We start from the raw sequence: 12,762 nt of genomic DNA, 5'->3' as shown, positions 1-12,762 counted from the left end.
CGGACAAACACAGCAGAGTAAGGCCGCCCAGAGTGGTGAGCGAGAGCAAGGCAAGACGAGACCGCCTAGAGCGGTGAGCGAGAGTAGAGCAGGACGAGACCTCCTGGAGCGGTGAGCAAGAGTAGAGCAGGACGAGGCCGCCTGGAGCGGTGAGCAAGAGTAGAGCAGGACGAGGCCACCTGGAGCGGTGATCAAGAGTAGAGCAGGACGAGGCCGCCTGGAGCGGTGATCAAGAGTAGAGCAGGACGAGGCCGCCTGGAGCGGTGAGCAAGAGTAGAGCAGGACGAGGCCGCCTGGAGCGGTGAGCAAGAGTAGAGCAGGACGAGGCCGCCTGGAGCGGTGAGCAAGAGTAGAGCAGGACGAGGCCGCCTGGAGCGGTGAGCAAGAGTAGTCAGAGCAGAGCGAGACTGCCGGAGCAGTGAGCAAAGGGTCAGGGCAGAGCGAGACGGCCAGAGCAGTGAGCAAAGGGTCAGGGCAGAGCGAGACGGCCAGAGCAGTGAGCAAAAGGTCAGGGCAGAGCGAGACGGCCAGAGCAGTGAGCAAAAGGTCAGGGCAGAGCGAGACTGCCAGAGCAGTGAGCAAAAGGTCAGAGCGGAGCGAGACTGCCGGAGCAGTGAGCAAAAGGTCAGGGCGGAGCGAGACTGCCGGAGCAGTGAGCAAAGGCAGAGCAGGCTAGAACTGCCGGAGCGGTGAGCAAAGGCAGAGCAGGCTAGAACCGCCGGAGCGGTGAGCAAAGGCAGAGCAGGCTAGAACCGCCGGAGCGGTGAGCAAAGGCAGAGCAGGCTAGAACCGCCGGAGCGGTGAGCAAAGGCAGAGCAGGCTAGAACCGCCGGAGCGGTGAGCAAAGGCAGAGCAGGCTAGAACCGCCGGAGCGGTGAGCAAAGGCAGAGCAGGGGGGACAGGGCTCTGTACACACGGAACAGACAGGAAAGGAAAGGCAGAACCAGATACCCACAGGGTACTTGCAGTGAAGTAGCGAGTGGACCACAAACTCACAAACGGAAGTACAGTGACAACGAGCAGGAGTTAGGTACGAGTTCAGACTCTGCAGAAAAAGGAAAGGTACGGACATAGAGAAACACAGGAAACAGGCTAGAAGGGTATACAAACAAGAACAGACACAGTAGCAAGATACAGGAGCGGGTCTAGATATGCGGCTCCTAGAAGGTGGAACGAACAGGCAAGGAGCGTGTTCAGACAGGCCTGGAAATACAGCCTCCAGGATAGGCAGACAAGCAAACACAGAAGGGAACCTGGCACATTCAGAGTGAAAGAGCACACTGAATGAAACATAATGCTCAGGCATGGGTTAATTGGAGCAGCTGGTTTAAATACCAGGTGACAGACAGCAATAGGCTGAGGACGCACAAGGGGTGTGCCCGCAGCAGGTACAAGAAACAGGAAGTGATCGGGCGGCTCTCTTAAGCAGCAGAAACAGAAGCAAACAGACAGCATGGAGGGAAGCCAGAGAGACATTCTGGATTGGAGATCAAGTGCGCGTTCTTGCACAGTGGGAGATGGACCACTATGCAAGGACGCCGCCAGGTATGTTACAAGCGTCTGGTGATGTCCATGAGTTCAAGACTTCAGGCAGTCATTGCCAACAAAGGGTTTTCAACCAAGTACTAGAAATGAATATTTTATTTACAATTATTTAATCTGTCCAATTACTTTTGGTCCCTTTAAAAACAGGGTGGCACATGTTAAGGAGCTGAAACTCCTAAACCCTTCATCCAATTTTAATGTGGATACCCTCAAATGAAAGCTGAAAGTCTGAACTTCAACTGCATCTGAATTGTTTTGTTTAAAATTAATTGTGGTAATGTCTAGAGCCAAAATTAGAAAAATGTTGCCTCTGTCCAAATATATATGGACCTAACTGTATACCCTCCGGTCACGGGTTTGAAACTGGTGAATCCCCACAGTGCTTGCTCTTGGGGGATTCATAAGTTTGGAGTCACACAGAGTGACTGCAGACTTATCGGTTTAGACCAGACAACCCCTTTTAGTAGAGGTGTCTCTGGACACCTCCCCCCTGGAAGAAGCTCACCGCGAAACGCGCGTCGGGGCCAGTGACTCAATCAACAGGTCGTATCTTTCATCTCCAGCACTCTGACTCATACTATGTAATATTGATTGAGGTGCCATTGAATTAAAGGGCTCTATCTTAGGTTTACCCTTTAATAGAGAATCGCACTCGAGTACATTTCTTATATAGATGCGCAAATGTATTATGTCTCACGCCTTTTATTGAAAATTACCCATCATGGTACAGCATTCCCTTCATCAAGACCGGTGTGAAAAATGCAAGTTGTGATGAATCGGGGGACCTAAGTTTAGAGTAAGAAATATTACACATTCTGGATTATCAGACATGGTATATAATAGGCGGCTGAGGTCTCTTATTAGAGTATATTCGCATATATACAGCCTATATGAAAAGTGATCAGATTTAATTCTTCGTCCTCTTACTTTGTTTTGTTGTGTTGTTTTTTTTTGCAGCTTATGGTTCACTACCAGCCAACAGGAATCGTGGATGAATGGGGGGCCACCCCAAGTGAGCAGGGTCGGCCTCGAACTGTAAAGAGAGGGGTAGAAAATATCTCGGTGGAGATACCTCAAGGTGAGATTTACCTTCACACACAGATTATGGGATGTAGACGTTTGTCAGTGACATGACGCAGTGTTCGTGACTAGAAGTGAAACATTACTGCGGGAACCCGTCACGTTGAGGAGGCCATCTAATCTGCAGGCATCATGTAATAGAGAAGGACAACAGATTGATGTATAACTCTGTGGGAATTGTAGTTTACTCATTTTTAGGGTCAGGAGTCCAGTGGGCGGTCCTACTCACTGATTAGACAGCTGTCTTTGTATGCATGCTCTTACAGTGAAGGCTGTTAATTACTAATAAGACCCACTGGTCTCATAAACCATGTTTTAGCTGAGATTTTAAGAATTAAAATACTAGTTCTGCTTTAATATTTTCCAACATATATTCCCACAACTCAAAGAACACCCCAGGTAGTCATGCTCCACCCCTGTAGGCATAAAACTACTACTTTTTTTGGTGTGTTTCTTTTTAAAGGGGTTTTCCATTTATAATTTTTAAAGGGAACCTGTCACCTCAGAAAAACTCTATTTACCTCCGTAACTATGGTTACAATGCTGCCCCTTACTGAAAGTGCGGCTACCGGGAAAAAATTAAAAGGGGTTTTTCCACTAACAAAAGTGGATTTTAATCAATAGATCTTGGAATAATAAGTTCCACAACTGAATGTGTTTAAATAAAATGTTCCTGTGCTGAGATAATCTTATAAATGTGTCCCTGCTGTGTGCTGTGTAATGGCTGTGTCTGACCGTACAGGAACATGGTCTGATCATACCACATCTCCTGGGCAGGGCAGGAAACAAAAGAGTTTACAGACAGGACAGCAGGGGATCGCAGCTGATTCTTTCTTTGAAGTAAAACATTGTTTAAAAACCGGTAGTAAAATATTTAGCTTCACAAAAAGAATCAGCTGTGATCCCCGGCTGTCCTGTCTGTAAACTCTTTTCCTTCCTCCCCTGCTCAGGAGCTGTTGTATGATCAGACCATGTCCCTGTACGGTCAGTCACAGCCATTACACAGTACACAGCAGGGACACATTTATAAGATTATCTCAGCACAGGAACATTTTATTTAAACACATCCAATTGTGGAACTTATTATTATTCCAAGATCTATTGATTAAAATTAACTTTTGTTTGTGGGAAAAACCCCTTTAACTTCTTCCCTCTCAGGATCCGCTGGTGGTGTACTCAGAGCAACATACTCATGTTAAGAATATTGAACTTGGCATTACTCACTTTCAGCGATGTTCCCAGTCTTGCAATGGTGAAGTGACAACTACTGTGTACATGACCGCTGCAGCTAATCACCGTGCTCAGCGGCTCTGCCGACATACATGGCACTGGCTGCTGAGCTCAGGGATTGACTGCAGTGGTCACGTGATGTTACCGCTGCAGCCTGTTAGCAAGGACAGCAGATCTTTTAAGTGCTGGATTATCGGACTGATATATCAACTCAAATTTCATGGATTAAGGGTAATGGGATGATGATTATGTCTTGATGCTTTTATTTTCTTACTCGTTAATGACTTCTCAAAAGTGTGACTGTCTGATCACTCCGTATCCCAGCTCTGTGTCCAGACGATGAATTCGGCAGCTTTATCCACCCCCCCTCTCTTCCAGATGACTAAGCCCCAATTCACTTTGTTTTAGGCGAGCCACCCCAGATTGATCACTTGGTCTTCATGGTTCATGGCATCGGCCCTGCCTGTGACTTGCAGTTTCGAAGTATCGTGCAGTGTGGTATGTGCTGTCACGTATGGATCACCCTCTCCATCACTGGCCGTCATGTACCTGACCTCATTGGTTTTTTTTTTTTTTCCTTTTCTCAGTAAATGATTTCCGACTTGTGTCTCTGAGTCTGCTGCACGCGCACTTTAAGAAATCCTTGGAAGAAGAACGGATTGGACGGGTAGAATTTCTCCCCGTGGACTGGCACAGCGCTCTGCACGCTGACGCCACTGGTGTCGACAAGTACGTGCTCTGCCACACTGCATGGACACCACTGACGTGACTTTGAAGAGGACGGTATACAGACGTGGCAAAGGTTACCATGACTCGCAACGCATCATCTTGATAACTTGTCACAGAAGATTATCTCACTTAAAAGGATTAAGATAACTTAAAGCCGTATTACTATCTCCAAGCTCTTATACTAATATGTAGTAGGTGTAATAATAATAATATTAGCAAATACCTCCAATTAGAAATGTAGTATAGTTCTTCAGATTCACTTACCCCATGTGTAGGGCATTGCAGTAGCTTAGGTATCCATGGTTATGACCATGTCACTATATGAGTGGTCATAACCATGGATAGCTAAGCTACTGCAATGCCCTGCACATGGGGTAAGCAACATAGCTAATCTGAAGAACTATTCTTCATTTCTAATTGAAGGTATTTGTTAATATTATCATTACTACACCTACTACATATTGGGATAGGATCTTGGCTATGGGAATGCTCCTTTAACATTGCACAATAAATTCACCGATGTCAAGTTCGATGTCAAATTACTCCTCTATTTTATTTTTCTGTGCCCTGATATCTCAGCAATGTGTTATCAGAGTCAAGGGAACCTGTGCTACATCTGTGTTTACTACTACTTAGGCTACTTTCCTTTTGCATTTAGCCCAAAAAGGGAAAAGGTTTATATGACTCTTTAGGAGGGAGGCGGCATAGGTGGAAATCTACACGGTGCATTCGCTAAAGAGCTGGATGTGATGTCGTTTTCGCAAATTTTTCTCTGCAGCCCAGTTACGCGCAATTATTTTATTTCCTGGTTTTAAAGGGGTATTCTTATTTCCAAGATCCTATCCCAATATGTAGTAGGTGTAATAATAATGCTACCAAATACCTCCAATTAAAAATGTTCTTCTGATTCACTATGTCGCTTACCCTGTGTGCAGGGCATTGCAGCTTAGTGGTCGTAACCATGGATATCTAACTGCTAAATAACTGTCACTATATGAGTAGTCGTAACCATGGATTCCGAAGCTACTGCCATGCCCTGCACATGGGGTAAGTGACATAGCTAATCAGAAAAACTATGCTAGATTTCTAACTGGAGGTATTTGCTAATATCATTATTACACCTACTACATATAGGGATAGGATCTTTGAGATGGGAGTAAGGGAACTTTTATTTGATCAATCAGATGAAAGATATAATGTCCCCAATGTATTAACCCCTTTTCAACCATGTAACATAATAACTGTAAATTACAAAAAAAAATAATTTCCACGTTTTCTGCTTGTTTAAATGTATTCTTTATGGTGGCACAACCCCTTTAAGTTTACTTCTAAAAATTCTCCCTAGTGACATCGAGAGGATCACGCTGCCCAGCATCAGCCGCCTCCGGCAGTTCACCAACGAGACCATACTGGACCTGTTCTTCTACAACAGCCCGACGTACTGCCAGACCATCGCGAACACCGTGTGTGGGGAGATGAATCGCATCTACCGCCTGTTCTTGGAGAGGAACCCCGAATTCAAAGGGCGAATCTCAGTCACAGGACACAGTCTTGGTAGGTGGAGAGAGGGTAACCTGTCACCCGAGGTTCTTATCCTACATGGGCCACATATTATGCCATAAAAATTCTAGTAAAGTGGCCCTTAAAGGGATTTACCCTCAAACAAAAGTTGATTTTTAACCAATAGATCTTGGAATAATAATAAACTTTAAAATTAACTTTTTTCTTGGGAAAACCCCTTTAATGTTACAGTGGATCAAGAGACCTAGGACATTTCCTGCATACAGTAGTAATACAATAACCATCTTGTGAAAATGCAAAAAAGAAAAAAAGTGGTATTCTAGGCATTAACCCTCAAGGATTCAGCCCAGTTTTGCTTTTGTGTTATTTTGGTTTTTTTTTCTCCCCTTCTTCCGAGAGTCATAACTTTTTTTTTTATATATATTTTTCTATCGACATAGCCACATGAGGGCTCGTACTTTTTTTTTCTCAAATTTGATATATTTTGTAAATTATTTTTTATTATATATTTTTAAATACTTTTTATTTTTTTTCATAAATTTTACACTTTTTTTTATTTAAGTTCTCACCTGCAATCATTTGATACATTGCAGTGTATAATGCAAGTCACAGTCTCTTATTATGGGTGGCCGATTGGCACTGGATAAGCAGTGTGACCAGGATCGCATGACTTCTCTCTGAAGTGGTTAAACAGCAGCAAGCTCCAATAGCCATTCGCAACCATTTACTGTATTTTTCGGGCTATTAAGACGCACCGGACCAGAAGACGCACATAGGTTTTAGAGGAGAACAATAGGAAAAAAATGTAAGCAAAAAATGTGGTCATGATGCACTGTTAAGGGGAATGGGGGTCTGCTGCTGACACTGTTTTATAGGGGTAATGTCCCCCAATTCTGTTAATATCCCCCATCCTGGTATATATGGCCCCCTCCTTCCTGGTATGCATGGCACCCCAATCCCCCATCCTGGTATGCATGGCACCCCTCATCCCTCTTCCTGGTATGTATGGCCCCCTTCATCCCTGTATGTATGGCCCCCTTCATCCCTGTATGTATGGCACCCCTCATGCCTGTATGTATGGCACCCCTCATCCCTGTATGTATGCCCCCCCTCATCCCTCTTCCTGGTATGTATGGCACCCCTCATCCCTGTATGTATGCCCCCCCCTCATCCCTCTTCCTGGTATGTATGGCACCTTTCATCCCTGTATGTATGGTCCCCTCATCCTGGTATGCTGGGCACCCCCTGAACCCCGTCACGCTGCACAGAAAAAAAATGAACAATCATACTCACCTCCTCTCTCCTCCATCACTCCGCCCATGGGAGTGGTGAATATTCACGGACTTTAATAGCGGGCACGCTGACCGCCGAGCACAGCAGGAGCCGCGCTGCGGGTACAGTGTGCGTGCTATTAGGGAGAATGAATGGTCACTGCTCCCAACGCACGCAGTCACGGTGTGGGGAGCAGTGATTATTCCAGCATAGAGCTGGACACAGCGCTGGAGGAGAGAGCAGGTGAGTATGATTGTTTATTTTTTTTCTGTGCAGCGTGACGGGGATCAGGGAGTGCCAAGCATACCAGGATGAGGGGGGCCATACATACAGGGATGAAGGGTGCCATACATACCGGGATGAGGGAGCCATACATACAGGGGTGAAGGGTGCCGTACATACTGCAGACACAGTGTGCCGCTTATTAAGAAATGAGCGAGGGGAGCAGTGAGTATTCATTTTCTTTAGTAGCGGGCACAGTGTAGGCTGCAGCAGGCGGCTGCTGCCTCCTGTGCCCTGCTACTCAGCCGCTGTCGCTTCCCCCACATCCCCCACCACCCACAGCCACAATATTTATGTACATCGGACTATAAGACGCACCCCCCACTTTCCTCCAAAATTTTGGAGGAAAAAAGTGCGTCTTATAGTCTAAAAAATACGGTAAATGCCGCTGTCAGAGATGAGCAGCGACATATAAATGGTTAAACAGCGGGGATCCCGACCTAGCTGCTCAGATGTTGGCTGTGTAACACATCTGGCATCTGCCTCTGAGCCCACTCCATGACGTAATAGTATGTTGTTGAGTAGAAATAAGTTAAAGGGATTTTCTGCGATTGTGAAAATTATTATTTTTTTAATTTATTTATTTTTAGAACTTTTTTAGAAATCGTGCCATTCGTGTCCTTTGGCCGAGTCTGGTATTGCACATAGTCACTAGAATATGGTTGAGCTGCTGTAACAGACAGTCAATGGAAAAGAGTGGCGCTGTTTCTACAATACCTGCACATAGGGAGCAGTGGCACAGTTCTGTTTTCTTCAGTGCTTGTGTATGGGTATAAAACCCAAGAAAAAACCCCCCAAAATGAGTAAATACCCTACAGCAAATAAATAGTAATAGTACATGTAAATAACATAGGATACTTAGTTGACACTATTTTGATCAAAAAAAGCATACGAGCCATCCCACCGCGACAAGTTGACCCCATCAGTTCGGTCCTAACCTGTCTCTAGTATTAAACCCTTATCATGTATTATACAGCAATGTGAATAAGGGCAGAGCAGGACAGCGCCCCACTGATATTGTCTGTGAAACGTCCGCAGTGTGAACGTGCGCTTACACTTGCACATATACCAGCTTATAGTCCGGCTCATTTCTTTGTGTATGGGGATGAAGCCCGTCATGTGGCCTTCTAGGTGGAGCCTCTATATCGGCTTCTGAATCTTGTACCTGGCACGACCATATAATTCTGCAGTCGGCTCGTGTTGATCTTTGCCCGTTTAGTGACTTATATGTAATCTGGTTCAGGAAATCACCGTTACATGTGATGTCTCCTGACATTTCATCAGCTTTCTTGCTTTTTTTTTCCTCCTCGGGTGACATTTAACCCATATGTGTCACAGCCTGCTTTCCCCTTTATGACAGATCTTTTTTTTTTTTATTTCACTTTTCTCCATTGTCACATTCCAGTAGCCATGACTTTTATTTATTTTTCCCAGCAGCGTAGTCACATAAAGGCTGTGTTGGTCTGGGCCATCATTCTGGGGCGCATATAACTTACTAACCAACTTTGAATTCCTTCCATAAAAAGTTATACAAACAAAACAGCAATTCTGCCACTTACTTTATTTTTATTATTTTTTTGTATTTTACTTTTTTCACCATTCTGCACAAATAAAGCGTTAACTTTTATTCTGTGGGTCAGCAAGATTATGGCAATGCCAAATTGCATTTTTTTAATTTCTTTTATACAAATTAATAAACTTTAAAAAAAATAAATAATTTTCTTTTGGATCACCATATTCTGAGACATAAGTTTTTTTTCTTTTTAGTTTTTTAGTTTTTTTCCGTCAGTGAAGATGTATGTGAACTTATTTTTGTGTGTGACAAGCTGTAGTTTTCATTGGGGTGACCTTTTGATCACTTTTTATAAACTCTATAATTTTTTTTTCTATACACGATTCACCATTGGGTATAATTGCCGTGTCCAAAGCAGTCATCAAAGCAAAAGGTGGCTACTTTGAAGAACCTAGAATATAAGACATATTTTCAGTTGTTTCACACTTTTTTGTTAAGTATATAATTCCACATGTGTTAATTCATAGTTTTGATGCCTTCAGTGTGAATGTACAATTTTCATAGTCATGAAAATACAGAAAAATCTTTAAATGAGAAGGTGTGTCCAAACTTTTGGCCTGTACAATAAATATAATATATATATTTATATGTTTGTTTTTTTGCTACTTTTTCACAAGAAAAATCACTTAAAGCATCACTTCATTTTGTTTTTCAGTGCTTCTAATCTAAGGTCCTTGACCGTAGTCTTATACTTACCCGCCACCGTCTTCACCTTTTTTTTATTGGCGCCGCTCCAGTCCCGTTCCATCATCTTGTGACCTCAACTTCTGACTGGCCAGATGTCAGAGGGTAACAGCCGCAAACTCTCAATGGAAGTCTACGAGACCCAGAATGCGGCTCTCATAGACTTGCATTGAAAAGTGACCCCTGTCTCGCTCTAGCAAGCACTGGAGCAATCTGGCAGGTCACAAACTGCTGGAGACCGACTGGAGCAGCGGCGACAGGAGGTGAAGATGGCAGCTGCTAAGTATGAGACTAGGGGCAAGGAACGTAGATTAGAAGCACCACTCCTGCTCTGCAATAAAAAAAAGCAAAACAAAATGCTGGAGTGGTGCTTATCTTCATATTGTAATAGCCCTAACCTTTTCATTTTTCTCTCTACAGAGCTGTAGAAGGGCTTGTTTTTGTTGTGTAACGACCTGTAGTTTTTATTGGTGCTATTTTGGAATAGTTTACATAGTTTATAAGACTGAAAAAAGACAAGCGTCCATCCAGTTCAGCCTATTTCTTGTGCACTGCAGCTATTCCGCAGCGTTGATCCAGGGGAAGGCAAAAAAACCCATGCGGTATAGGCCAATATACATCATTGAGGAAAAATTCACTTCCCGACTCCAATCTGGCAGTCAGTTAATTAATCCAGGGATTTAATCTATCACTAAGCATAAGATGTAATTTTATTGTTCTCAAGAAAGGCGTCCAGGCCTCTCTTGAACTCATTAAGTGAGTTGGACATCACCACTTCCTCTCCCAGAGAGTTCCAGAGTCTCACGGCTCTGACCGTAAAGAATCCCCTTCTATGCTGGTGCAGGAACCTCCTTTCCTCCAGACGCATAGTGTGCCCCCTCGTCTTTGTCACCATCCTTGGTATAAACAGGTCATGGGAGAGATCTCTGTACTGCCCCCTGATGTATTTATACATGTTTATGAGGTCTCCCCTAAGCCTTCTCTTTTCCAACGTAAATAGGCCTAATTTTGACAACCTCTCTGGGTATTCTAGTCCCTCCATTCCCTTTATTACCTTAGTCGCCCTCCTTTGTACCCTCTCTAGCTCCAATATGTCTTTCCTGAGCACCGGAGCCCAGAACTGTGCACAATATTCTAAGTGCGGCCTTACCAGCGCTTTATACAGAGGAAGAACAATGTTCTCATCATATGCCCCTATTCCTCTTCTGATGCATGCCATGACTCTATTTGCCTTCGCAGCTGCTGCCTGACACTGGGCACTCCAATTTAATTTGCTGTTAACCAAGACGCCCAGGTCCTTCTCCATGTCAGATTTCCCCAACGGTTTCCCATTTAATATGTATGGGTGACTGCTGTTTTTCTTTCCCATGTGCATGACCTTACATTTATCGGCATTGAACCCCATTTGCCATGTTTTGGCCCAACTCCCCAATTTATCTAAATCCTCCTGTAGCTGTGCCCTATCCTCATCTGTATTAACTACTTTACAAAGTTTAGTATCATCTGCAAATATTGCTATTTTACTATGCAACCCTTCCACTAGATCATTAATAAATATATTAAATAATATAGGGCCCAAGACAGACCCTTGAGGCCCCCCGCTAGTAACCCTGACACACCCTGAGCTTACTCCATTGATAATCACCCTCTGCTTTCTATCACTCAGCCAGCTATTTACCCACTTGCACACATTATCCCCCAGACCAAGCATTCTCATTTTATATACCACCTTTTGTGTGGCACGGTATCAAACGCTTTGGAGAAGTCAAGGTATACAACATCCACTGACTCTCCCCGGTCCAGCTGTGAGCTCACCTCCTCGTAGAAGGCGATCAGGTTTGTTTGGCAGGAGCGATCCCTCATGAATCCATGTTGATATGGAGTTAGACAGTTATTATCATTAAGATATTCTACAATAGCATCTCTAAGAAATCCTTCAAACAATTTACCCACAACAGACGTTAAGCTGACTGGTCTGTAGTTCCCAGGGTCACTTTTAGACCCCTTTTTGAATATTGGTACCACATTTGCTTGGCGCCAGTCTAGTGGGGCAGTCCCTGTCCATAAAGAGTGCTTGAATATAAGATACAGTGGTCTGTCTATCACATTACTTAATTCTTTTAGTACCCGGGGTGTATGCCATCTGGGCCTGGTGACTTGTCTATTTTGATATTATTTAGGCGTTTCTGAACTTCCTCCTGGGTTAGGTGGGTGATATTTAGCGGAGGGTTTACTTTATCACTCTGCATTTCCTCCGATAAATTGTTTTCTTTTGTGAAAACAGTGGAGAAGAAGCTATTGAGTAGGTTTGCTTTACCCTCATTGCCCTCTATGATTTTACCCAGGTTATTTTTCAATGGGCCAACGCCATCAGTTTTAATCGTTTTACTGTTTATATAGTTAAAGAACAGTTTGGGATTCGTTTTACTTTCCTTGGCAATTAGTCTCTCTGTCTCCTCTTTTGCTATTCTTATTTGTTTCTTACAGATTTTGTTTTTTTCCCTATAAGATATTAGCGCTTCCTCGCTGCCTTCTTGTTTAAGTTTAGCGAAAGCCCTTTTTTTGTTTTTCATTGCCCTCTTGGCTTCCTTATTTAGCCACATTGGCTTCCTCCTATTCCTAGCCCTTTTATTCCCATAAGGTATGTACCTTCTACAGTGACTATGTAGGACTGTTTTGAAAATTTCCCATTTTCTATCCGTGCTCCTATTACTGAAGATACTATCCCAGTCTATAAGGTGAAGGGCATCTCTTAGCTGATCAAACTTTGCCCTCCTGAAGTTCAGTGTTTTTGTGCCTCCCTTGCTGGGCACCTACTGAAGCACATGTGGAATTGTATAATGTTG

The 12,762-nt window shown here is 43.8% G+C and overlaps 1 protein-coding gene across 4 annotated transcripts in view; it reads left to right on the top strand.

Moving 5' to 3' along the window:
- The window catches only part of DDHD2 (DDHD domain containing 2), an 84,221-nt gene that overhangs the window by 38,098 nt on the left and 33,361 nt on the right, over nt 1-12,762 (top strand). For all 4 annotated transcript variants that reach the window (XM_073653934.1, XM_073653936.1, XM_073653938.1 and 1 more), the window contains 4 exons: nt 2,503-2,623; nt 4,264-4,353; nt 4,443-4,584; nt 5,930-6,138. In XM_073653934.1, coding sequence (XP_073510035.1) covers nt 2,503-2,623; nt 4,264-4,353; nt 4,443-4,584; nt 5,930-6,138 — 562 coding nt within the window. The remainder of the gene's footprint in view (nt 1-2,502; nt 2,624-4,263; nt 4,354-4,442; nt 4,585-5,929; nt 6,139-12,762) is intronic.

This window comes from Phyllobates terribilis, unplaced genomic scaffold, assembly GCF_046119375.1.
Source record: "Phyllobates terribilis strain yellow unplaced genomic scaffold, ASM4611937v1 Scaffold_11__3_contigs__length_659146591, whole genome shotgun sequence".
Classification (NCBI taxonomy): Eukaryota; Metazoa; Chordata; class Amphibia; order Anura; family Dendrobatidae; genus Phyllobates; species Phyllobates terribilis.
The sequence above is the reverse complement of the archived record's forward strand: the minus strand, read 5'-3'. Positions and strand labels throughout refer to the sequence as shown.